Source organism: Miniopterus natalensis, chromosome 11 (genome assembly GCF_054644295.1).
Source record: "Miniopterus natalensis isolate mMinNat1 chromosome 11, mMinNat1.hap1, whole genome shotgun sequence".
In the NCBI taxonomy this organism is placed as follows: Eukaryota; Metazoa; Chordata; class Mammalia; order Chiroptera; family Miniopteridae; genus Miniopterus; species Miniopterus natalensis.
In genome coordinates this window covers 77,143,002-77,168,552 of record NC_142091.1, presented here as the reverse complement: position 1 = coordinate 77,168,552, position 25,551 = coordinate 77,143,002, and the positions used below count along the sequence as shown (strand labels likewise).

The 25,551-nt window shown below is 65.9% G+C and overlaps 2 protein-coding genes across 3 annotated transcripts; one reads left to right on the top strand and one right to left on the bottom strand.

Annotated features, from left to right (window-relative positions):
- The first annotated feature begins 2,811 nt into the window (after positions 1-2,811).
- LSP1 (lymphocyte specific protein 1) lies at positions 2,812-24,168 on the top strand. Its single transcript, XM_087822313.1, is given in 12 exon segments — positions 2,812-2,928; positions 2,930-3,210; positions 12,727-12,879; positions 15,097-15,219; positions 16,962-17,103; positions 17,413-17,505; positions 17,733-17,776; positions 17,935-18,016; positions 19,000-19,134; positions 19,447-19,524; positions 19,659-19,760; positions 23,337-24,168. Coding segments are annotated over 11 exon segments (1,338 nt in total). The 3' UTR covers positions 19,749-19,760; positions 23,337-24,168.
- Positions 20,830-22,269, bottom strand: PRR33 (proline rich 33). 2 transcript variants are annotated; one of them, XM_087822465.1, is made up of 2 exons: positions 21,693-22,269; positions 20,830-21,656 (listed from the first exon to the last, which is right to left on the bottom strand). In XM_087822465.1, exons 1-2 carry the CDS (start codon positions 22,261-22,263, stop codon positions 20,830-20,832), a joined length of 1,398 nt encoding a protein of 465 aa, XP_087678591.1. In that variant the 5' UTR covers positions 22,264-22,269. The 2 variants fall into 2 exon arrangements, with proteins under 2 accessions (XP_087678591.1, XP_016071996.2); XM_016216510.2 differs by having other exon boundaries at positions 20,830-22,269.
- Positions 24,169-25,551: the final 1,383 nt, after the last annotated feature.

Below are 25,551 nucleotides of genomic sequence, written 5' to 3'. Positions count from 1 at the left end.
GTCCAAGTCTCAGGAGGGGGGAGCAGGAGGGCAGCAGGCCGAGGGCCAGCGGGGCCTTTGAAGAAAGAGCCACAGTGTCCCCAGGGCGGGGGTCAGGCCAGGTCGCCGGCCAGGCAGCGGCCACCAGCGGCATGGCCAGTGCGGCGCTCCTGAGGAGGAACTCTGGCAGACAGGGCCTGGACAGCCTCCTGAGGTAGGTCCCTCCCGGCCGGCGCCACCCACGGGCGGCTGGCACCCGCGGAGCCCGGGCCGAGGTGGCTGTGCCACGCCAGCCCCGGGCAGGGGGCTCTCCCAGTCGTCCCCAGGAGGCTGGCCCAGCCCGGCCCAGCTGGCGCCGCCCTGCCCTGCGGGCAGCGTGAGGGGTGTGCCAAGCCGGCGGGCGCAGGTGCGCGCAGGTGGCTGCCTGTGGGCTGCGGCCCCCCCCCCCCACCTGTACCCCTGGGCCTCAAGAGGCTGCCACTCTGCTCCCGGAGGCCCAGGGGTCTCCGCAGGGCTCGGTGCTCCCGGGACAGAAAACACCCTCACACGGCTCTGAGGCCTCGCCTGCGGCCCGCCCGCCTTGGGACCATCCCTCACCCCTACTTTACAGACAAGGAAACTGGACTCAGCGTCCCACGCGGCCCTCAGCACCCCAGCCCTGCGTGGGCAGCCCTGCGGGCCGTGGGGACTGCTCAGCCTCGGGCTCACAACCCTTCCAGGCCGAAATCCTGCCTCTTGCCTCCTCGGGCCTTGGACCTCAGTTTCCTCCTCTGTACAGTAGTGTTGTGAGGACACCCGCCTCCCAGTGCCCCGGAGAGGGCTCAGAGGTAGAGGGCCAGAGGCTTCGCGGAGCTGAGCCGTAGGTGGGCTGAGAACCACTGCTCCACACAAGGGCCCCATAACCACCTTCCTCTGAGCCGCCTGCAATGCCCTTCCTCTTCCTCAACCCTTCCAGGCGTCTAAGGCCCAGATGAAATGCTGACCCCTCCAGGCAGCCTACTTCAGTTTCTCCCAAGCTGGGAGGACTGTCCTCTGCCAGGCCATGAGCTGGCCCCTTGCCTCCTTTGATGGCATGGAGCATACTGGGCAAGCTCTTGGATGGGCACCTCTTGGCACCCCTAGGCCCACTGAAGCCCTGAGTCTGGGAGGGAGGAGAGGCAGGGTGTGCGCGTGGGCTCAGCGGCTCCGGCTCCCCAGGTCCCTGAAGACATGGAGTGGTGGCTCTCTCCCCGCCACACACTGCATGGCCCAGGGACTGTCACCCTGGCTGGACCGGGACCTGGGCCGGGGTCTGAGGGTTCCTGCTTGGCTGCTCCTGGCAGCCCACCCTGCTTACTCCTGAGGGGGACCCCACGAATCCTTCTCAGGATCTGCCAGGCTGGGATGTGACCTCCCAGGAGTCGCCACTGTAGCCCTCCAGGGAGCTTCGTGGCCCAGGGGCTGGGCATGGGCAGTGCCTGGGGTCAATCCTGGGGCTAACCAGGGGATTGGGGAACCGAGGCCCTCTGAGGAATGCTAGGAAGGCCCCAGGGCCTGGCGGGGCCACACGTGTTGGCCCAGCTGTGGCTTTGTCTCTGTCACCCAGTCCCGGCACCAGGCTGCTGCCTGGGTGAGCAGGGGGCACACTGGGGCAAGGACAGTGCAGACAGTGCAGCTCCGGCTCCACCGAGGGTGGAGCAAGTTTGGGTATGAGCCCCTGAGGACCTGGGCAGGGGCAGGGGGGCCTGCGGTGGCAGGCCAGGGGGTGGGGGCAGAAGAAGTGTCCCCGGGAACTCCCTGGGAACTCCGGCTGCGGGACAGCTGGGAGCAGGAGAGTCCCTCACCTTGAGCAGATCCCCTGAACTGCAGATGGAGGTGCCCAAGGCCAGCACTGACCCCACACTCTCCAGGCTCCTGACACCCTAGTGACACCCACGGGGACTTGTGGCCCTGCCAGGCTGGTGACAGTCCACCCCCTCATGTGGTCAATGTCTCTCCATATGTAAAGGACTGATCCCTAGCCCCTGTGACAGGGGAAAGAGCCAGGCCTAGAGAGGCTGCTGGCTTCCCAAGGTCACCTTGGGAGTGGGGGGCCGCCTCCTTGCCCAGGGCTTCACCCCAGTCCTTCCTTGGGAGCCGCCTGGGCTCTCGCAGCTCCCACGCCTGGGCACTGGGCAGGGCAGGGGATGCCAGAGGGGACTCGGCCTCCTCCGTGACAAGCTAGGCACCCGCAGCATATTTCTGGTCTAAATCTGGCTCCTTCCTAGGTGCCCGGCTAGCTCAGTCGGTAGAGCACGAGACTCTTAAATCTGGCTCATTCCTGGGGCTGCGGCCAGTTGTGTGGCTACCCGGACTCCGGTTCCTCCCTGTCCCATCTGCCCAGCTGGACGCTTCAGACTAGCAGGCCGGACCCCAGGGCTTGCCCCACCCCAGCAGTGTCCCCACGCCAAGCTCCACATCTCCCTCCACCTCCTGCCATCCCTGCGTGATTCAAGCTCCCATCAGACTCCCCTCAGGCTCCCCTCAGGCCCAGCCAGGGTTCGGGACGATGCGAGGGAGGCAGGGGACCCCAGGCCCGCTCATTTTCTGAAATCACTCGAACTCTGGGCTGCCTGTCTGGCCTTACAGTCCTTGGGTGCCTGGCTTTGTTAAGTGGGGGCTGGGCTGGCACAGAGCGAGGAGGCTGGCGAGGTCACCCTGCTGGCGTCCTTATGGCATTCGGGCTCCCGGCCCCCCAGGGAGGCTCTAGAAGCGGGAAGAGCCCTGGCGGGGGCCTCTGCCACCGCGGTAGGCACCCGTCCACCCGGGACACTGTGGCAACCTCCGAGCCTGGCTCTCTCACCAGGGGCAGCCATGCCCGGAGGCCTCTGGGGACCCCAATGTGGCCAGCAGGGCAAGGATCGGGGCCGGCAGCCTGCCGGGCTGGCCCGAAGGGGCTGGGGGAAGCCAGGCCTCCAAACCACAGTGTCCAAAGGGGCGTGGCTGCCTCGGGCCCACCCAAGGCCCGGATCTGGGGGTGGGGTGGCCCCCCGCCCTGGCAGGGCTGGGCGTCTGGTGGGAGGCGCTGCCTCTGGATCGGGTGGTCTGTCGGCCAGAGTGGGTGCTGCCCCGGGAGCCTGGGCGAGCCGGCAGCAGGGGGCACAGGGACCGAGTGGCCCAGCCCCCTGGGCAGGGTGTCAGGGCAGGAGCCCAGCGTGCTGAGGTTCAGGCCGGGCTCCAGCTCCAGCCTGGGAACACCAGCAGGGCAGCGCGGTGAGTGAGCGGCGGCCAGGGCGCGCCAGGCACCTGGGGCCGACCCCATACCCTCGCCAGAGCCCCAAAAGGGCACCCCGAGGCTCCCAGCCCCAGGGAATGGTGGGAGGGGCACAGAGCCCAGGAACCCTCATCACACTCACAGCCGCTCAGCTCAGGTTGGTGGCCGGGGCTCGGCCCACACAGGTGTCCAAGGGGCAGGAAGGCACCAGGCTACAGGTGGGAGCTCAGGGGTGAGAAGCCCCGGGCAGCCCCTGGGGCGCAGGAAGAAGGGCACGGGGCACCAGGCACTGAGACCAGGCCCGGGTGCACCCCAGATGGTGAGAGCCTGGTGTGAGAGATGGTGGCTGCCGCAGGTCCTGAGACGCGGCTGGGGTACGGTGCTGTGTGCCCTAGGGCTCCCCAGGTGCTGGGAGAAGGGAGGAGAGGATGGCACAGGGGACCGCCATTTCGGCAGAAAGAGGCAGTGTGGGGACAGGGACAGACTCCACGGGCTGGAACGGACAGGACGGGGCCAGGACGGTGGTCAGGGGGAGGGTGAAAGCAACGAAGAGAAGGAATGGACCAGGCAGGAGATGGGCTGCTTGAGGGACCACGGGCGCCACCGATGCTGGCCGGTCCCCCCAGGTTGTCCCCATGCAGCCAAGGGAAGACCAGAGGGGTGCGCAGGGAGGCGGTGACCCCAGGAGGTGGGCAGCGTCTTGGGGAGGTTGGAGGAGAAAGGGGAAGCCAGGAGGCCAGAGAGCCGGCGAAGGGAAAGGCACGTGAGGGGCAGACACTGAGCGTGGCGCCTCTGCACCTGGACGGGACCCCCACCTGGGGGCCCGGCCCTGTCACTGCCCGCTGTCCCCCACCTGCTCTAGGGGGCTGCGAGCGGTCCTCGGGGCTGCGGGAGCCCCAGGAAGATGCTAAAGCTCTAAGACTCAGTTTCCTCGTCTGTAAGGGGCTGATGGGAGGGTGGCCACGAGGAGCCACGGGCTGGCTGTGGAGGGTCCCTTCCCTCCTTTAAATGGGGCTGTTCCAGCTGAGTCTTCAGCTCCTGGCCGGGGGCAGGGGACCAGGGCATTTCCACCTGGCCTCAGCCGCTGGGACATCCAGGGTACACGGGGCCACCGAGGCCAATCCTGCGTCCCAGGGTGTGCACACAAGCGAGTGGAGGCCTGGGAAGTTGGGGTCTTGCGCCCCCCGCTCTGGGGGGGCAGGCGGCAGGGTCTGCAGAGTGAGAGGACGCACAGACAGGAGGTGACTCGATGGAGACTGAACAGGGCCAGGCTGGTGGCAGAGCCCCGAATCTCTCTATTCTGCACCCCCACCCCCCGGAATGGTCAGCCCGAGGCACTGAGGAGCAAGGGTGGCTTCAGAAGAGGGTTGGGAGCCAAGCAGGGCGCAGGGACTCTGGGGCCAGGCATGGTGTGGAGGCATCTGGCAGAGGCTTTGGCTGCTCTGTGCACTCGGGGGGTCGAGGGCTCCCCAGGAGGGCAGAGCGGGAGCGGACGGACACGCGGTCCGATGCCAGGCTGCGGCCCCCGCCCAGGTGGGCAGCCAGGTTTTGGTCGCTGGGCACAGACCCTGGGGCTGGACCCGCTTAGAGCCGTGTCGGCGATCCCTGTGTGCAGAGCCACGCGTGGGGCCTCCGGGTGTGCGGTGGGTCTGGGCCCGGGGCAGGAAGAAAGGAAAGAGGGATGGAGAGGCTCCAGTGGTGCCAGCCACCAGTCGCGTGTCAGGGAACGTGCCAAGGCCTGGCCTCGTGAGCGCCCGAGAGCTGTGCCAGGCAGTCCCGGCCCGCTCGGCAGCGCCCGCTCTCCCGGGGGCTGGGCTGGGCTTGGAGGTGCGGCCGGCTGGGGCTGCCGGTCAGTCGGGGCGCGTGTGGTCAGCCCCCAGTCCTGGTCCCCGGGAGGCCGGGCCGAGCAGTGCGAAGTGTGGGCGTCCGAGGGGGCAGGGGTGACTATCTGATGTGAGGGATGCTGAGTGCAGAGGCGGGACGCCCGGGGAAGTCTCCAGGGCTGCGTGGCACTTGGCCCGGGCCCTGCAGCGCTGTGGTCAGCGACACGGAGGGAAACAGAGGAAAGACCTGCGCGCGGGGGAGGCCCTGACCTCCGACCCCCAGCCCCGATGGGCAGCTGGTTGGGGCAGATGGGGGCCGAGGTGTGGAAGAGACTGACCACGGAGCACGTCACAAGAGGTAGGATGCCCGGCCAGAGCGAGGTGACCAGCCAGTCAGTGGTGCTCGGGACCCTGCTCTGGGACAGGGTGGACGGTCGCTGACCCAGGCCCTGAGGCCCAGGGGAAGCTGGATTGGAGGGGCTGGAGGCCCGAGTGCCACTGTCCAGCCTTGGCAGGGTCTTCAGGGGCCCAGGGCTCAGCTTGGTGGAGCCACGTTGTAAAGGAAGGAAGACCCGCAAGTGGGTGAAGCGCCGCTGAGAAGGTTTCAGGGTCACAGACTCCCAGGGGCTGGACCTCCCCACCAGGGTGTGGCCACCTGGGTACCCTTCCCTTCGGGCTGTTCAGGCAGATGTGGGGTCCACTGGCCACTTAGATGCCTTTGGGCCAGTGGTGTGGTGGGCAAGCCTGGACTGCAGTCACCCCAACCGGCATTCAGAGCCTCGAGGGTCCCAAGGCGGCCACCAGGTGTGGGGGGGAGGCTCTGGCGGGAACCCAAGGGCCATCACGGGGGCTCAGGGTCAGCCACCCTCAAGGGATGGACCCTCGCACCCCAGAGTCCGGGATGAGGACTTGCTCGCCCTCGAGGGCAGCTCCCACCGGGCGTGTGGGCAGGATGTTGGGGACAGGGGACCATAGGAATGGGTGTCCCCTCACACCAGCGTCTCCCTAGGTGCACCTGGGGGGAGGTGCTGGGACTGCGGGTTATGGGGGGGCTTCAAATCTGGGCTCTGGGGAGGGTGGGGAGAGAAGGCGGCAGTGGCGAGGGTCCGTCTCTGCCTCCCCTGGGCCGCGGTCCCTCTCACAAAGTCTCCCCGATATCCGAACGTTGGTTTGCAGCCCCTTCCCCTCTACATCATTTCCCCTTGTCCCTCCAAGCTGGAGACAGGCGGGGGGCCCCTCCTGAGAGAGCTTCCTGCCAGCTACTCCCCTCCCCAAATCAAGGCTGGCACAGCCCTCCCAGCTGGCCCCTGAGCCACACCACGGGTGTCCGGTGTCGGGGTCGGCGCCGCACTGCCGGTGTCCTGGGGAGACACTGCGATCTGCAAGGGCAGGAGGCATCTCACCCACCTTGGGCTCCTAGCACCTGGCGGAGGGCGGGAGGGGCCGCCTAGACGGAGGCCCGGGGAGGAGGGGTTTCGAGGACCTCAAAGCCTCCCGGGCTGTGAGGAGATTATGGAGCAGGTGGTGCATATCGGGTGTCGCTGGGGGGAGCAGGGAGCTCGGCCCGGGAGGGGTGACCCCCCGTGAGATGGGTGAGAAACTAGTGGCACCTCGAGACGGGTGATGAGGCCTTCCCAGGCTGAGTGGCGTCGGGAACCAGGGACGGAGCCACCACGGGCCGGTGGGGTGAAGGCCCAGGCGAGATGGGGGCCGGGGCTTGACCAGAGGCTGAGGCCGGGGCTGCCCCACCCAGGTCTGCCCTCGGGGCTCCCCAGGGCCAAAGACTTGCAGAAGGGGGCTCCTTGGCTTTGGTGGCCCTGGGTAGGGCAGCTAGGTGTCCCTCCAAACAAGAGGCCCCCAAACACTGCCCTGCTGGGAATTCGAGGGGGCGCTGAGCAGAGAGGCCCTGGGGAGCCCGCAGAGACCAAGGTGCTGAGGGACGTGCCGGCCGGGCTGACGCCCTTGCTCATATAGAGAAGCCCATACACAGGCTGCCTGGCCTTCTCTCTGAGGCGCGGCTCAGAGAGGGGCAGCTGGCTGCCCAGGCCACACAGCCTCCTCCACCCCAGAGGCTGGGGAGGGGCTGCCGCCCCCCACCCCTCTTCTCGGAGGCTGCCCCTCGGGGCACATGGCCCCATTGTAGGCAGCCTCTCTCCCATCAGCTTTGGGTTCCCAGGGGCCTTGGCTGTGGCCCCGTCTCCCCGGCGCAGGGCTGGGTGACCCGGAGGGCCCAGCAGCCCAGGGCGGGGCTCCTTGGGGCCAGCCTGCACCCCCCTCCCACGGAGCCCTTTGGAGTGCCAGCGGCTCTGGTTGTGGGGGCAGCCAGCTCCTCCGGGAGCCCTCTCAGGGCCGGCCCACCAAGGCCAAGAGGGCCACGGTGCGGGGCGTGGGCCAGGCCTGTCCCTACGGGCTTCAGCCTCCTCTGGGGGCACGGGAAGGCCTGCCGGCAGTGTCAGCCGCGGGGAAGCTGGAGCGGGCCTGCCTGGGAGGGCCTGTTATCACCCAGCTGAGGGTCAGTGCCCCCCTTTATAGATGGGGAGCTAGAGGCCAGGCCTGGGGTCTCACTCTAGGGAGGGGGTGGGTCAGAGAGGCCACAGCCCCGCCAGGGCCCAGCCTCTATCTTTCCTGGAGAGGACGAGCTGTTGTTCCCAGGCCTCCCCAAGCCCCCCCGTCCCCCACAGGCAGCTGGGCCTTCCCTCCTGGGTGACTGAGTGGTGGCAGCCTGGCATTGGCCCTGCTGTGCCCTCCACTCAGCCCTCCCTGCACCCACCCCCACCTGGAGTCCCCCTCCAGTCACCGACCATCCCACACTCTTCCCTACTCAGAGCCTTCCCTGACCCGGGAGCCCTCATCTTAGCCCATCTGCCTTGAACCTTCCCAAAACCTGGAGCCACCCTGGCCCCAGGGTCCTGCCCCACCCGGCTGCCCCTTCTGGGAGTGACTGCACTGGGGGAGTCAGGAGGAGCGGCCTCACATGTGGGGACACTGAGGCGGGCCCCAGGGATGTCACTGTCCAGGGCCCGCCGGGCCTTGGCTCTGACCTGGGGGCCTCCGGAGGGAGGAGGGAGTCCACAGAGGGAGGCAGAGGGGCCTCGGCCGGTGCTCTGGGCCTTCCCTGCTCCCATGGACTCCCTCTCCCTAGAGCTCTGCCCCTCCTCGCCTGCAGTCGCTCCCCGCTGATCATCTCCCGGGGGTCCCCACGCACCCCACGCTCAACTCTGTGCCTCTCCCAAACCCCCTCCCTTGGGCTCCCCAAGCTATGGGTGGACCATGTGGGCCTGTTCCTCCTTCACGTCCCGGCTGGGCCTCCTTCCAGACTCGAACCTGACGGTGCCTGTGCTGGCCTGGGCCCTGCCTGCTCTGCCCCAAGGGGGGACGCAGTGGGGGGACGCGGGACCTCCGCCCATCTCCCCACAGCTGCCCCACCTGCCTCAGTCCCCCGGGGTCTGCGGGCCCCTGGCCTCCTTGCCAGTGCTCTTGTTTTCCCATCTCCTTTGCCCACAACCCACTGCCTGGCTTTCAGGCCCCTCTAAGGTCGCCTGGGCTTCCCTGGGCAGCGGGGAACCCGGTAGGGTGTCTCCCTGGTTCGTGAGGCTGTGACCACCAGGACGGGGGTGCCTCCCCTGGCCCAGCCAGGCACGGGCACTCTCAGAAAGGGGCTGGGATGGGGGAGGCTGCTGGACCAGAGCCAAGGGGGTGGGGGTGGGTCCCCGCAGCTGCAGCCGAGCCCACACCCCCCCCGGGGAACCTCTCCCTCCTGCACCCCACCTACCACCCACCTGCTCAGAGCTGGCTCTGGGCTCTTTGTGCTCCGGCCTCCCTCACCCCCTCCCAGCTGCATCCCCAGCTGCCCCCGTAGTGATGAGTGACAGCCAGCACCCCGGCAGACCACGCGTCCGGGGCCAGGACCCCGCACTGCCCAGCCGACGAGGGGCACCTCCGAGCGGTGGGGGCGGGGCTGCCTCCCTCTCCTCCCCAGGAGGCCCACCCTCTGCCCTGGGAGCCTGCTCTGACGGGTGCATGGGGTGCCAGTCCCAGGAAGGCCTCTCAGTGGGTCATTTCCCTCCACTCTCTGTCCCTTCCTTCCCTCACGGCCTGTCACTCTGCAAGGGTCCACCCCGGCCATGGAGTGTGAGACCCCAGGGAGGCTGGGCACAAGGAGGGGGGGCCCGGCCTAGCTCCTTAGGTCCCCCGGCCACCTCCTGCCCACTGTGTCAGAGGCCTTGTGGCCAGGAGGGTCCCTGTGGGCCTAAAGGAGAAGTCCCCCCTCGATGGGCCTAGCTGGGCTGTCCCCGCTGTGGCCCCCATCCCTCAGCCAAGTCCGAGCCCTCCCCAGGCCTCTGAGCTGGCCTGTGGGCACCGCTGAGAAACAGGGGGCAGCCCACTAGCCGCCTGCAGGGGGCAGAGTCGAGACAGGACCAAGGCCTGAAGCCCCTTCTGGAACGGGCCCCGCGGGCAGGGGAGGAAGGGGGTGGGACAGCTGGGAGGGCCAGGCTTGGCCCAGGACAGGCACTGTCAGCAGTTCGTGGGGACTGGGGGTTGTGGAGGAAGGGGGGGCAGTGCTTCGAGTTGGGGGCCAGTAGGCAATGGATCCTGCCAGCAGGGGCAGCCCCTGAATGCAAGGACCCCCACTCAGAGCAGAGAGCCAGCGGTGAGCCCGCGGCTGCAGTCTGCGCATGCGGGGCAGGGTGGCGCTGGGCCCCCGCGGTGGAGCCTCACGCTGGGAGGGGGCCAAGCCCCACTCCCGCGCCCCCCGGGCTGAACCCTGGGCCTCAAGCGCGGAGCCAGAACAGACACAGGAAATCGCCTAATTGCATCTGCTCAGGAACAGCAAATCCCTTGCAGCTGCAGCGGCTGAGCTGGGGCCACAGGCGGCCGGCTGTCGCCAGCGTCCTGACAGCTCCGCTGAGCGTGCCAAGGGGTCTGGGCCTCTGGCCGGGGGCGCCTTTCCCAGGCCAGAGGCCCCCACCCCACCCCAAGAGAGCCACCCCCACCTCAGTTCCCAGAACTGAGCCCAGCTGTGGATCAGTGAGGGCTGAGGTCATGGGAGGGGGCCAGGAGGGGCCGCATTACTCACATCCTGGGGCAGCTGGAGGGGGGAGGAGGCGGAGGGAGGGAAGGGGCCTCGCTGGCTCCCAGTCCTGGGGCCGCTCGCTGGGTCAGGGGCTGTGGCTGGGGTGGCTTCTCCCAGCGTGGGGCTTCGGGGGGACACCGGGGGACCCCTACCCTGCACTCTCACTCTGCCCCCCCAAGCTCCCTGCCCAGGAGGGGGGCTCAGGGGGTCCTGTGCAGCGGCAGGAGCAGGGGGTGACCCTTGGAGGGGCCTCCGGGAGGATGTTCTCAGCAGATGAGCCTTGGCCTCTCCCAGGGCCGTTGTCAGGGAGATGGCAGGAAAACAGTAAACAGAGCTGGGGGGCTGGACCTGCCGCCTCGTCCTCACCTTGCTCCCCGTGATCCGCACGTGCAGGTCCCGTGCGTGTGTGCCTGTGGTGCGCGTGGTGCGGGGGGCCTGGGCCCACACGTGGAGTGTGGGTCTGTGTGCCTACGTGGGCCTGAGTGTGGGGCTCATGGAGGACATGTGTGTCTGTGTGTGCAGGGCGGCCGGGCCACGTGTCCTGGGAGCTGAGCACAGGCCTGCACAGGGCTCGGTGGCAGGGACACGTGGCCATAGGGTGAACCCAGGGGTCTCACCCACGTCCAGAACCCGGACACTGTGTGGTCTCTGCACCCTGCTGGACCGAGCCCAGGGCTTGGGGGACAGATCTGGGGGGCAGGAGAGGGCCCCTGTGTGGGAGAGACCCATGCACACCCCCAAACACCACACATTGGCTAAAACACTGAAACACAAACACATCGGGCAGCGTGGACACGTTGCAAGGGGAACAAAATGGCAGTCTCTTCCTCCCAGGAACCCTCCTGCCCCCCCCAAGGCTGCCAAGTGCTGGGGGGCACCTTCCCTCCACCCCACAGCCTGGGACCCAGAGCTGCCTTCCCACCCACCATTTGGAGAGACTGCTGGGGCTCGTGGAGAGGAGGGACCCCAGCCCCCCGATCCCCAACAACCCCGAGAGCACCCCAGGCTCAACCTTCCACACAGAGGGAGGCTACAGCCCTCAGCCTGGGGCCTGCAAGGGGTGCAGGGCTTAGGTGCCACGTGATGGGACCAGGTGTGGGGAATCAGGGGCTCCCTGGGGCCCCCGGGGGCGGGAGTGGGAGGGGGACGGGGGACTGGAGTGCGGAGGCCAGAGTCCCACGGCCGCAGCGGGGGGAGTGGGCCTGGAGCTGAAGCTGTGGAGGGGCCTGGCTTTTGTCTGAGAGGCTCCAAGGAGACTTAGGAGAGATTAGATCACGCTGGCTGCTGAGGCCCAGGGGCGGAGGCCCAGAAGATAGCGAGCTGAGAGCTGTGGGGTCAGGCAGCGGACACGGGCAGGAGGGGCTCAGACCCCGGGTGGGGGAGCAGTGAGCCCTGCAGAAGTGGGGACCCTGGGCTCCCCCGGAGCTGTAGGGGAGCCGGGTGGGGGAGCAGTGTGCCCTGCAGAAGTGGGGACCCTGGGCTCCCCCGGAGCTGTAGGGGAGCCAGGTGGGGGAGCAGTGTGCCTTACAGAAGTGGGGACCCTGGGCTCCCCCGGAGCTGTAGGGGAGCCGGGTGGGGGAGCAGCATGCCCTACAGAAGTGGGGACCCTGGGCTCCCCTGGAGCTGTAGGGGAGCCGGGTGGGGGAGCAGTGTGCCCTACAGAAGTGGGGACTCTGGGCTCCTCCTAGGCTGTAGGGGAGCAATGTAGGGGGGCAGTGTGCCCTACAGAAGTGGGGACCGGGGGCTCTCCCCAGGCTGTAGGGGACTGGGGGGGGCGGGACAGGGCCATGCCAGCTGAACACTGAGGGTCTGGGATCTTCTGGGCCAAGGCAGGGGTAGCCAGGCTGTGGACCCCCCTATCCCAGGCCAGCCCTGTGTAACCCTGAGTGAGGGGGGAGGTTCTTCTGTCTGGTGCTGCAGTGTGCCTCAGTTTCCCACCTGTGAAACAACCCAGAGAGACTCCACGGAGGGTTCTGAGAGGGTGGGGCAGTGTTGGACCCTCATCTGTGGGGTCAGACCCAGGTGGGAGGTACCCTCTTCTCTGAGTCTCAGGCCCTCTTGTGGGACCACTTTCTCCCAAGTCACCGTGCTCTTGGGAAGCGGGAAGGAGCACCCCAGCCATAGTGCTCAAGGTATGGAGGTGGCTGTCCAGCTGGGTCTGCCCTGCTTGAGCTCCTCCCCAGCCCTGCAGTGCCCTACTGTGTGGCCACAGCCCCCTGACTCAGGTGGGACCCAGGGCACCACTGTCTGGTGGCCACAGCCAGCTCTCTGAACCTCCAAGGCCCCTGTGCACGTCCTCCAGGGCCCTGCCCAAGGCCAAAGCCACACTGGCCTGTACCCTGGCTCTGATCAGGTCTGGGGAGCCAGGCTGGGAGTCCCCAGGTTCTCCAGGCCTGGACCTGGGGTCCCTCTGTCACCAATGCCTACAGAACCCCTGGACCTCCCTCTAGTTGAGGACACCTTCACACCATCTCACATGACCTCTGCCTTAAAGATGGGGAAACTGAGGCCTGGAGAGGGCCGGGCAGTCCAGCCCCTCACCAGGCAGCCCCGGTGTGGCCTGCTGGGGTACAATTGAGGTGTGGGCCGCGGTGTGACCATCTCTCTGTGTCCCCCAGGCTTGCCACACAGTGGAACCTGGAAGATGAGGAGGAGGCTGCCCGGGAGCGGCGAAGGCGGGAGAGAGACCAGCGTCTGCGGGACCAGGACCAGGACCAGGACCAGGACGGAGGCAGCCAGTGCCCTCTGGAGCCCCCGGAGCAAGAGAAGCTGTAAGTCGCCCCACCAGCTCACTTGGTCCCACACCCTGGGCGGAAGGGGGCACTGTGGGTCAGGCTTTACCCTGGGGGTCCCACAGCGATGAGATTGGAGAGCAGGGCAGGACTGCTGGGTGTTCTTGGGTGAGGGTCTTCATAACTCTGGGTGCCAGTGGAGCCTGCTGAAGCCGGGCCAGAGCCACATACAGCCCCTTTCCTGGGGTGTAGGCTCAGGCCACCCTGAGTGGTCCTGGCCCTTGCTTGCACGGAATCTGACCCCAGCTGCATGGCCCTGGCCCCCGAGCCCCCCGCCCAAACTCCCTGCTGCCGATGACTCATGCAGACTAAGTCCAACTTGGCCGGCCCTAGGCCGACTCGCTTCCTCCCAGGCCCAGGAGGCCTCCACGGCTGGGTTGGGCTGGGCTGTTTTTCCAATATCGCCCCCTTTCCCAGGCCTGTTTTGTTCCATTTTCTCCGAGTCAGCAGCTCTGGGCGGGGTGGGGTCCTGCAGCGGTCACGGCCTCTCAGGCCTGGACCTGGGTAGAACCAGCAGAGGCAGGGGGCAGGGGGAGCCCACCAGCACCAGAATCACAGGCTTGCAATGGGAGAAGGGGTGCAGGGGCTCACCCTGCTGCCCACAGAAGGAGCCTGGTGGGGAAAAGCCCTGGGGCTCAACGAGGAGAGCAGAAAGACACTGGCAGCCCACATGCAGGGACAAAGGCTGAGGGGGGAGGCACATCCCAGCTCTCAGGGAGCCCTAGACCGATGGGGGAGACAGCCCAGCTCTCAGGGAGCCTTAGATTGAGGGGGGAGGCACAGCCCAGCTCTCAGGGAGCCCTAGACCAATGGGGGAGACACAGCCCAGCTCTCAGGGAGCCCTAGACTTAAGGAGGAGACACAGCCCAGCTCTCGGGGAGCCCTAGATTGAGGGGGGAGGCACATCCCAGCTCTCAGAGACCCCTAGACTGAAAGGGAAGACACTGCCCAGCTTTCAGAGAGCCCTAGACCAAGGGGGGAGGCACAGCCCAGCTCTCAGGAAGCCCTAGATTGAGGGGGGAGGCACATCCCAGCTCTCAGGGGGCCCTAGACCAATGGGGGAGACACAGCCCACCTCTCAGGGAGCCCTAGACTTAAGGAGGAGACACAGCCCAGCTCTTGGGGAGCCCTAGATTGAGGGGGGAGGCACATCCCAGCTCTCAGAGACCCCTAGACTGAAAGGGAAGACACTGCCCAGCTTTCAGAGAGCCCTAGACCAAGGGGGGAGGCACATCCCAGCTCTCAGGAAGCCCTAGATTGAGGGGGGAGGCACATCCCAGCTCTCAGGGGGCCCTAGACCAATGGGGGAGACACAGCCCAGCTCTCAGGGAGCCCTAGATTGAGGGGGGAGGCACATCCCAGCTCTCAGAGACCCCTAGACCGATGGGGGAGGCACATCCCAGCTCTCAGGGAGCCTTAGACCAAGGGGGGAGACACAGCCCAGCTCTCAGAGACCCCTAGACCGATGGGGAAGACATAGCCCAGCTCTCAGGGAGCCCTAGACCAAGGGGGGAGACACAGCCCAGCTCTCAGGGAGCCCTAGACCAAGGGGGGAGACACAGCCCAGCTCTCAGAGACCCCTAGACCGATGGGGGAGACATAGCCCAGCTCTCAGGGAGCCCTAGACCAAGGGGGGAGACACAGCCCAGCTCTCAGAGACCCCTAGACCGATGGGGGAGACACAGCCCAGCTCTCAGGGAGCCCTAGACCAAGGGGGGAGACACAGCCCAGCTCTCAGGGAGCCCTAGACTGAGGGGGGAGGCACAGCCCAGCTCTCAGGGACCCCTAGACTGAGGGGGGAGACACAGCCCAGCTCTGAGGGAGCCCTAGACTGAGGGGGGGACACAGCCCAGCTCTCAGGGAGCCCTAGACTGAGGGGGGAGGCACAGCCCAGCTCTCAGGGAGCCCTACACCAATGAGGGAGACACAGCCCAACTTTTAGGAAATCGTAATCTCATGGGTAGAGACACCCTGTGTTGGGGAACCCTCCCTTAATGGGGTGAGGTGCAGCCTTGGCCTCAGGCACCTCCAGGCGATGTGGGGACACATCCTGCCCTCTGGAGCTCTGACAAGGGGAAGACCTGGCCCTGCTGTGCGGAGCCTCTGTGGCACAGGGTCCGAGAGGGAGGAGGCGGGTGGAGGTGCCCTGTCCTGAGCCCTGGCCCCGCTCGAGCCCTGTGCCCTTCTCTCCATCAGCCTGACGGCCTCGGAGGCCCCGGAGCCAGAGGAGGACGAGGGTTTCGGGGACTGGTCCCAGAAGCCAGAGCTGCAGCAGCCCCTTTGGGGACAGGGCCCGGAGAGGGAGCAGGAGGGCGACAGGCAAGTAGGGGTTAATGCCGGGAGAGGGGCCTCCAGGCAGGGGCTCTGCAAGCCCCCCACACATGCCTGAGCAATAGCCTCCGCTCCCCTTCCCAGCCAGCCCCCCGAGTTGGCCCCACGGCTGCGAGGGGGGAAAGGGGGAAAGGGAGGAAGAGAGCGAGACGGCGAGGCGGCGGCGAGGGGCTGCGGGAGCGGCGGTGAGGAAATCTCATTCCTGGGCTCCCCAGGGCCCTGGGCCCCATCCAGACCAGCTGCGGCCATGGTGTTGCCACATCAGCGCACATCTGCAGCCCACTTACGTAATGGAGGCTCTGGCCCCCGCGCCTCCCCTTCCTCCCTGGGGGCTGGCTGGCCTCCATTCCCACGGAGGGGAGCAGGTATTTCCAGATGTGCGGGCCCGCGAGGAGGCCTGGGGGACAAGCTTTCCAGATGTGCAGACGTGTTTGCTGGTCTGAACCGGGGCGGGTGGGGGTGGGGGCCAAAGCGCCCCTGGGCCCAGGGCTGGGGGCTGCTCCCAGGGCCTTGTGCCCCTCACCCAACTTCAGGGGCCTGAGCCCCTCTCTGGACTCTGCAGGCCGTGCTCAAGGGCCCCCCCGCCCATGTGCTCAGGGTCCCAGTTCTGCTTAGGAGCTCCAACTGGGGGGCAGGGTCTCCCTTTGCCTTGAGCGCGAGCAGACCCCCATCTCTCCCCACTCTGGGCCACCTCGGGGCCCCTCCAGGCAGCCTTGAGCTGTAGCTGAGACCCCTCCCGGGGCTCAGCTAGCTCTTCTCCATCCTGCAAGCCGCCTGCCGAGCTGGGGCCCTGGTCCTGGCTTGGCCTTCTGCCCAGCAACCCCTCCAGGCCCCGTTTCCCCCCTTTGCCTCTGCGAGTTGGGGCACGCTCTGCATTTCTGAAGCGGGGCTGGGGTCTGCAGGGTGGCCTGCCCTGCGCCTTCCTCCCCGGCCAGCGGCAGGCAGGCCACCATTCCCAGCAGCAGGGGGCGCTTTGGCTCTTCTGTTGAACCCAGGGCTCTCCTCCCTGCACCCCCACACCTGCCTGGCCCCGCGCAGGCACGGCGGCCACACCGCACTGAATGGGCCCTCTGTGTGCCTGCCGGTGGCTGGACCCCGGCCCACCCTGGGCGGTGGGTCTGGGTCTTGGTTGGCAGGAACACCAAGGGGCCTGAAATCATGGAAAAGTCGAGAATTTCCCACCTTCTCCAGGTCCAGTCCCACTCAACTGCAAAGCGGCCGGCTGCCAGCGGGCTGGCCTCCCTCCCCGGGGACAGCTCAACCAGCCCCTCTCCTCAGGGGTGCATCCTAGCGGGGACATGCTCTTGCCTGGCCGCCAGCTGACCAACCCCCAGACCACCCACAGACCCCACCTCACCCCCACACAACAGCCTTTTCCCTGAGGCCCACTGGCCACACATGGAGCGGGGCAGCCTAGGCTGTGGGGTGGACAGGGACAAGCAGGACACCGGCAGGGGCCTGTCCAGGCAGCCGGGAGGCGGGGTCCAGCCTCAGCGCATGGGTGGCCCTCAGTGGGTCTGGGGCATGGGCACTGCTCCCCAAGGGGCCCCAGGGAGAGGGGCTGGCTCGTAGGTCCTTGACCCCGCTTCCCCAGAGGGGCTGGGTCTCAGGGCACCTCGGCACTCCACTGGTCTGACCATCTCGTCTTATAGATGGGGAAACTGAGGAAGGGACTTGAACCAAGCAACCAAATGACCCCTGGTCAGACTGCGTCTCCCTTCCTCCCACAGGCCCTGTGGGAACCAGGATGGTGACCCTGTGAGCCCCGCCGGAGTCTGCCTGGAGGAGTTGCATCTGCAGCCCGGCTCGGAGCCCCAGGAGGAGACCGGCCGGGCCAGCCCGGGCCTGATGGGGGCCGAGGAGCCTGAGGAGGTGATGACGGTGTCCCTCAGGGTCCCGGCTGCATCTGTTTCTGAGGCCTGCTCCCTCGGTGGGCCTGCTGGGACCCGCCCAGAGACAGTGGGCAGTGTGTAGCCCCCACATTTTCAGAGGGTTGTGTGGCTTGAGGACTCTGCATGGTCAGCCCTGCTGCAGAGAATTCCAGAACCAAAGCACGTCAGGGCTGGGCAGGACCTGAGGCCCAGGCAGGGAGAGAATTGCTCCAGCAGGTCCCAGGTGGGGCAGGAGGGGTGAAAAGGGGGTGGTTCTCTAGGTCCCTAAGCTCAGATGTTTCATTCCTAGCACCAGAGATGTCAGCAGCCCAGGACACCTAGTCCCTTGGCCTTGGAGGAGACCACTGAACCAAGCTCACCCCCCTTGAGCCCCAGCATCAAAGTAGGTTGAGCACCAAAGCCTGCTGCCTTTCTTCTCTCCTCACCCCAGAAGCAGCCCCCTCAGCCCCGGGTCAGGGAGCACTCCTGCTCTTTCCCTGCCATTCCCCTGGCCCTCTGCCCCGCCTTCCCTCCCCACACCCAGCACCCAAGGGGAGCAGTACCAGGGCAGGGGGGGAGTGTGGGCCCTGCTTGGCTCCCAAGGCTCACGTCTCTGTCTGCCCCACACAGCTCATGGATAGAACCGAGTCCCTGAACCGCTCCATCAAGAAGAGGTATGTCTGGCTCCTCTCCAGGCCAGGACTCAAGGTCTCCAAGAGAGGTGGAGAGAGGGGTGGAGGCCCGGGGCCTGAGAGAGCTCTCCTGGGGCTCAGGGAGGGGTGTAGAAGCCTAATGAGGGTGCATGGGGTGTGACCCTTCTCCTACCCTCCAGTAACAGTGTGAAGAGGTCCCAGCCAGCTCTGCCCATCTCCAAGATCGATGAGAGGTTGGAACAGTACACCCAGGCCATTGAGGTACGCTCGGGCCCCCCGTTCTGTGGGGGCTCTCCTCTATTCATGCATCTGTTCCCTCTTTCAACCAACAACCCTCCATCCAACCGACAGGCCTCCATCCAACCAACAGTCCTCCTTTCAAACAGCACCCCTCCATCCAACAGCTCTCCTTCCAACCAACACCCCTCCATCCAACATACACCCCTCCATCCAACCAACACTCTTCCATCCAACCAACACCCCTCCATCCAACCAACACCCCTCCATCCAACATACACCCCTCCATCCAACCAACACTCTTCCATCCAATCAACACTCCTCCATCCAACCAATACCCCTTCATCCAGCTAACACCCCTCCATCCAACCAATACCCCTCCATCCAACCAACGCCCCTCCATCCAACAAACACCCCTTCATCCAACCAATACCCCTTCATCCAACCAACAGTCCTCCATCCAACAAACACCCCTTCATCCAACCAACACCCTTCCATCCAACCAACACCCCTCCATCCAACCAATATCCCTTCATCCAACCGACACCCTTCCATTCAACCAACACCCTTCCATCCAACCAACACTCTTCCATCCAATCAATAGCCCTCCATCCAACCAACGCCCCTTCATCTAACCAACACCCCTCTATCCAATAAACAACCCTCCACCCAATCAACACCATTCCATCCAACCAACACCCCTCCATCCAACAAACAACTCTCCATCCACCCCATGCTCCTCCAGCCCTATGACATGAGCAGCACGAGGACAGCCCCACATCTGTCTCGTGTCCCACGTCACCAGAACCGGGGTGTTTCATAAGTAACCGATGGAGGAACGCACATCTTTTCGGAGCGCCTTGCTCCTGCCTGCGTGGGGAACGCACTGCTGGGGAAATGCAGAGATGGAGGATGTCCTCTGTGTGCTAGAAGGTCTCTAATGGCCTCTCTGACGGGCCCCATGGGACTCCCCACTGAAGTGGTCTTGGCATCTGTCTCCTCTGTAGACTGCTGGCCGGAACCCCAAACTAGTTCGGCAGCCCTCCATCGAGCTGCCCAGCATGGCCGTGGCGAGCACCAAGAGCCGGTGGGAGACGGGAGAGGTGCAGGCTCAGTCTGCTGCCAGGAGCCCCTCCTGCAAGGTAGGACCCGTCCTATGGCAAGGCGGGGCTCCCGGGTGAGGCAAGTGTGAGACCGTCCAGGCTACATCGTGGACGGAGTCCTGGGACGTCCAGGGGAGCTGGGGTTCACCAGGCTGGCCCTGAGTGTGGAAGGCTGTGTGGGGAAAGTTGCCTGGCAGCGTGCAGGTGAAGGTGGGAGGTTCAGCCTGCCCTTCCCTGCCTCTCCCTGGGCTCTCATATAAGCAGGCAGGTAGGCAGGCCCCGGCCCCTGGCCAGGCTTCGAGCGCCCCGTCCCCTCTCTGCAGCTGTGCCGTGTCCCCCTTCTGCCCCCAGGATATTGTAGCTGGAGACATGAGCAAGAAGAGCCTCTGGGAGCAGAAAGGAGGCTCCAAGACATCGTCGACAATTAAGGTAGAGTCTAACTGGAGCTGATGCTGGTAGAACAAAGAGGAACCATTCTCAGTGCACCCGGGAGGGCTTCCTGGAGGCAACGTCGTCTCCCTTCGGCCATGCTCACCTTTGCCGTCGGTCTCCTTCCCCAACAGAGCACCCCATCTGGGAAGAGGTACAAGTTTGTGGCCACCGGCCATGGGAAGTACGAGAAGGTGCTGATGGATGAGGGCTCGGCGCCCTGAGCCTTCCCTCTGGTGAGTCCTGCGCAGCCGCCAGAGCAGGTTGTGTCGAGTGTGAAAGGGGCTGCCCCGGGAGCGTGGTGGCGTAGACAGGCCTGCTTGTCCATGTTACAGGCTGCAAAGGGGCCTGTGCAGGCCCAGTGCCCAGCCTCAGAGCTGGCCAGACCCTGGCTCCACTGGGTCCCCCCCATCTCACACCAAACCCCATTTCTTCTGCAGCCTCAGCCTGGTCAGCCACCTCTGAGGGGGGGGGGTCACACCTCCCTCCTAGGAAGGGGCCACAAGGTCCCAGTCGGGCTCCTCGGGCAGGTGAGGTTGCCTGGGACCGCTACAGGGCTGGTGTTGGAGGAAGTCAGTGGGATGTTGAGACAGAGCTGGGAGTTCAGAGCCCACCTGGTGGTGGGCTGAAGGTCTGAAAGGGGCCAGGACCTTGGTCTTGCTCTCCTGTCCCATTGGGGGCCTCTCTGGTTTCCACGGCCCTTCCCATCAGCTGGTGCATAGTCAGAAAAGTGACCCAGTGTGCTTTGGAGTGACATACTTTTATTAGTGGCCTGGGTCCCAGGATCCATGTACAGCACCCATTGTGCCCTGGGATGAGCAGGCAGCTGGCCCCCGCCAACTCTGCCCCCTTCCTGAGTCCTGCTCTAGCAGCTATGGCTGCAGGCGTCCCCAAGTCCCTCTGTGCCCCTCTCCCACCCACCCCAGAGTGGCCGCCCAGAGTGTGCAGGGGCTCAGCTCAGCTCCCCCTCCTTGGCTCCCTTCCTCCCAGGAGGCCCAGCAAGCACTGGGCACTGCCCAATCCCTGCCCACAGTGGACTTGGGCACTCTCCCTCCCGCTGCAAGCCCCCCACTCCACTCCCTCCAGTTCCCACACATGGAAACTGCCTCCTCCCTGCCCCACCTGCTCTCAGACTTGTCCCACATCCCTGGTCCTCGTGCTCCTGTCCACCCGACCTGCCCCTCCTGAGGCTCCCTCAGTCCTCACTGGCCCTTCCCAGTCCATGTGGCCTGCAACCCTCTTCACTGGCTGTGGCTCCTCTGTCCGCCTGCAGGCCTGGGCCCTGGGGCCGCCCCGTCCGGCCATTCACCGGAGCCTCCAGCCGGCCGCTGTGCGGTTGAAGTTCTTGGGCTGGGGGCCCAGCTCCAGGACGGAGTGGATGGTGGGAGGGGGCCGGGTGGCCACCTCTTGCAGCTTCCGGGCGTTGAAGCGGGGTCGGCACATAAAGGGCAGGCGGCCGAGGCCGGTCAGGGTACACACCCTGTCCCTGGGCGCTGCGGGGCTGCTGTGGGATTCGGCCACGGACATGCGGTACAACACAGCATCCCACAGCTTGGAGGCTCGGGAGGCAGGCGGCCGGGGGGCCAGGTTGGTGGGGGGCTGAGGGGCCAGGTTGGTGGGGGGCCTGGGCTCCGGGTCAGCGGGGGGCCTGGGCTCCTGGTCGGCAGGGGTTGTCTTCTCCTGCTCCGTTCGCTCGGGGCTCTGCTCCAGCCTCAGGAACGGGGCCTCTTCCGCCTCCTCCATCAGCTGCTTCTTGAGGCGCATCCAGCCGCTGAGCCGGGGCTTGGGGGCAACTTTGGGGACAGGGCAAGGGCGGGGGCCTGGCGGTGAGGCGGGGGACAAGGCCCCTGGAAGGCTAGAGACCTGCTTAGCCTCTGCAGCAGGGCCAGCAGTGGGGGGCTCCTCCAGGCGCTCAGCCGCGGGGGTCCCGAGGGCTGGCCTGTATGGCGAGGGCCCTGGTGAGCGATAGGTGGGGGCTACGGGCACCACGACTCGGGTACTGGCCTCTCTGGGCCCCGGGGCCTGGAAACCAGGGGGCGTCCTGGGCACAGGGGGTGCTTCAGGCCAGGGCCTGGCAGCCTGGGCTCCAGTAGGAAGGGGGTGGATGTGGGCAACCGGGATCAAGGGCTGGACTCCATGAGGGCCAGCGGCTGTGTCTTGGCACCGGCCGCCAGAACCTGCATCGGGGGCCATCTGGGGAGGCTCAGGGGTCTGAGCCCCCGGGGACGGCACCAGCTGGATGTGCACCTGGCTGATGTGGGTGTCACCTGCTGCGGGGGCTGAGATGCGGGCGAAGCCACTGGGGGACCAGGCGGGTTCTGGGGCAGGGGCCATGAGCAGGGGCCCTGGGGTCTTGACGTGGGTGGTCAGGCTCCTGTGCTGGGTGAGGCTGTGGGAGAAAGTGCACTTCTGCAGGGGTGATGTCACACGGCGGGTGATGGGGACATTGGGGGTGTGGGACAGGGTGGCCGCCATGAGAGGGACCTCGGTGGAGCACGGAGCTGTGGTCTCTTGGTCGTGGCTGGCCTCGCTCACGGGGGACAGGGAGGTGCGGAAGGCTCCTGGGGGGGCCGAGGGCCCACTCCCCATCCCTTTTTTCTGGGCTGCCTTTCTCAGAAGTTTCTGCAGACGCAGGTTGTCCTTCCCGGGCTTTGGTAGCAGGGGCGGTGGGGGCGCAGGGGGCCCCTGGGGGCACAGGCCCACCGCTCCATGGGGCACCGAGGCAGCCGAGATGAGCATCGTTGCACCCTGGGGTGGGGAGGGACAGCCGTCAGCCAGCCCTCTTCACCCCCAGGCCCCCTCCCGAACAACGGCCCCCCATCATTTGGGAGCGTCTGCCTGACCCTCGGTGCCTGGCCTCCTGCGCATTGGGCACCTGCCAGGTGCTCTCCAGGCAGGTCTGTCTGCTCCAGCGACTCTGTGGGCGGCTGCGCCATCACCAGGGTTAGAGACGAGCCTACAGAGGCCCAGTCACTGGTGGGTGATGAACGAGGGCTGGAGCACAGCTGCGGCCGGGAGACCCACGGGCCAGCTCCAAGTGGGGGGCACGTGCTGGGCCAGGCGCCCGCGAGGGCAGGAAGAGCGCCCGCCCGCAAACGCGTGAGGGGCGCCGTGCCGTCGCCGGCCCGACCACAGGCGCGTCCGCTGCGAGCCAGCGGTGAGGGTGGCGGCCAGGGGCTCGGGGCGCCGGGCTGCATCATGAGAGGTCGAGTGGCCTGGAGGTGGGAGCAATTTTCGCTGAGCTACGCTAAACGGGTCTTCCCGCAGACCTCCAGGCTCGGGTGGTCCCGGCCAAGCCGCCCGCCCGCCCTGCTTTCTGGGCGCCACGTGCTTGCAAGGACGTTGACAAATGGTGTCTGGGCCGAGCCAGAGGCCGCCTGTGTGGGGGAGGAGGGAGGCCCGGGGGCCGCAGGCTCTGCCAGGCAGGAGCAGAGGAGCCTGGGGAGGGGCCCGAGGGGTCTGCCCTGGGGCTCCATCTGGGCTGCTGTCTGCTCTGGGCGGCTGGGACCCCAGCCACCCTAGAACCCCAGGTCGGTGTCTGGGGGGCTGCCAGGCCAGCAGTGACGGGCAGCGTTGCCTGGGCCTTGAGTCCTGAGCAAGGCCTGGGGCGCCGAGCTCAGCCTCAGGTAGCCGACCTCCAGGGTGGAGGCAGACCAGGGCTTTAGAGACTGCAGCGGGGAGGCTGCTCCAGGTGGTGGGGGAGAGCTGTGTGGGCAGCGCCAGGGTGGCTACCCGAGAGGGGCTGCAGGCTGGGAGGGGCAGGGGACCTCTTGGGACCGCAGCCTAACGCTCCCACCCGCCTGTGTTTTCAGCGGTCCTGAGCCCGGGTGCAGGCAGGCGGCTCCCTCCACACCCCCATCCATGCTCCCGGGGAGAGTCCAGCCAGATGCCCACCCAGCCCTGCCGAAGAAGCCGCTCCCTATTGCCCGCCTGGCTGCCCATGCCCCTCCAACACCTGCCACTGCTGCCACCTCTGTCCCTGGACCTCCGACCCCTCTCCCCTCTGCTCCCAGACCTACCAGCTCTGCCTCTCACAGCCCCGAGGAAAGGGATCCTCACTGATGCTTGGCTAAGGGGACCAGCCCGCAGAGGCCACACACTCACGAGAAAGGGACGGCCTGTGCAGAGAGAGCGCAGCTGCCGGGGGACATCCCTTCAAGAGCCGCTGGTGCCTGTGCTGGATGCTCAGGCCCCAGGCCCTTCCCCCCCTCCTGCTTGCAGCCCCTTCATTTTGTGCAATAAAAGCTCTTTCCATGCCCCATGTGCTGGCCCTTTGCTGCTCACTAACTGGGGGATGGGCAAGGGAGCAGGGCTGGCCAGGTGGCAAAGGCGATCATCCCCTAGCTTGGTGGTGGGACTCGGACCTCTGGCCTCTGAATTCAGGCACCCTGTCCCTTCCCATGGCTTCTGGGATTAGCCTCTGGGATCTGAGGTATGTGGTGTCCTAAGTTGGGGTGGGGTTCACCCCTCCTCTTCCTGAATGCCTGTGATGTCTCCTCCCTTGACCGGCCTGATAGAAACTTCATAGCCACCAAAACAGTGTGCATCTCTGGTCTGTGTACCCCCTGAAAACAAGAGCTGCCTTGGGGTCATCCCCCATCCCAGTACCAGGTGTTGCTCAGTGAAGGTTCAGTGGATGAACAGGTGTCCGGATGGTGGATGATGGATGGATGGGTGGGTGTGTGGATGATGGATGAATGGATGAGTGGATGGGTGGATGATGGATGGATGGATGGATGGATGGATGGATGGTGGATGGATGGATGAGTGGATGGATGGATGAGTGGATGGGTGGATGATGGATGGATGGATGGATGGATGGTGGATGGATGGATGGGTGGATGGGTGGATGATGGATGGATGGATGGATGGGTGGATGGATGGATGGATGGATGGGTGGATGGGTGGATGATGGATGGATGGATGGATGGATGGATGGATGGATGGATGGTGGATGGATGGTGGATGGATGGATGGGTGGACAATGGATGGATGATGATGGATGGATGGATGGATGGATGGATGGATGGATGGATGGATGGATGGGTGGATGGGTGGATGGGTGGATGGATGGATGGATGGATGGTGGATGGATGGATGGATGGATGGATGGATGGGTGAATGGATGATGGATGGATGAGTGGATGGGTGGACGATGGATGGGTGAGTGGATAGATAGATGGATGATGGATGGATGATGGACGGATGGATAGATGGATGGGTGAATGGATGGGTGGATGATGGATGGGTGGGTGGGTGGATGGTGGATGGGTGGGTGGGTAGATGATGAAAAAGAGGAAGGAAGGGAGGGAAATAGACAGTGGGTGTGGGAATGGATGTATGAAAGTAAATGTGTACGTGGGTGAATGGGCACACGTGTGAAGTGGGAGACAGGGTGGGGATCCTCCCCTGCTCCCCCTCCTCTCCCCGGACCTGCACTGGGGTCTGACTTGGGCCCTGCTGCCCTCAGTGTCTGGGAGCCTCCCTCGCAGAGCTGGCCTGGACCTTTGAGGCTCTAGGCTGGGCTCTGCTCAGAGCCTCCACTTTCCGAAGTCTTCATGGTCAACATCTGCCAACCACCCAACAGACAGAGTGAACACGAGGGCTCAGAAGTGTTAAAGCTCAGAAAGGTCCTGGCACCTTTTCTCGCTCTGGCCCGCCTCTGAGGCCGCATCCAGGGGACACGGTGCCCTCTTTCCTCCTGCACTGGGTGGGGCACTAGCTGAAGACAGCAGGCAGAGGCAGCCTAGGCCCACATCTGGGCGGGGAGCTGGGACCAGGGTGGACAACCCAAGGGGGGAGGCGGGTGGGGTGGACGGTGCCAGGTAGGCCACCAGCCCTGCTGCCCTGACCCTCCCCAGCCCCTCTTGGCACCTGGCCCAGTGTGAGTATCGCTGCTGACGCCTACCCCTGCAGTGACCAGGGACCGGAGGTCAGTGCCTACCTATTACAGAGGCTGAGGCTCAGAGGGACCACTGCCCAAGGGGTAGCTGGCTGGGGATGCCAGGAACTGCCCCCCATCCACTC

Coding starts and splice junctions, on each gene's coding strand:
- PRR33 (XM_016216510.2), bottom strand. CDS start 22,263: ATGCTCATCTCGGCTGCCTCGGTGCCCCATGGAGCGGTGGGCCTGTGC.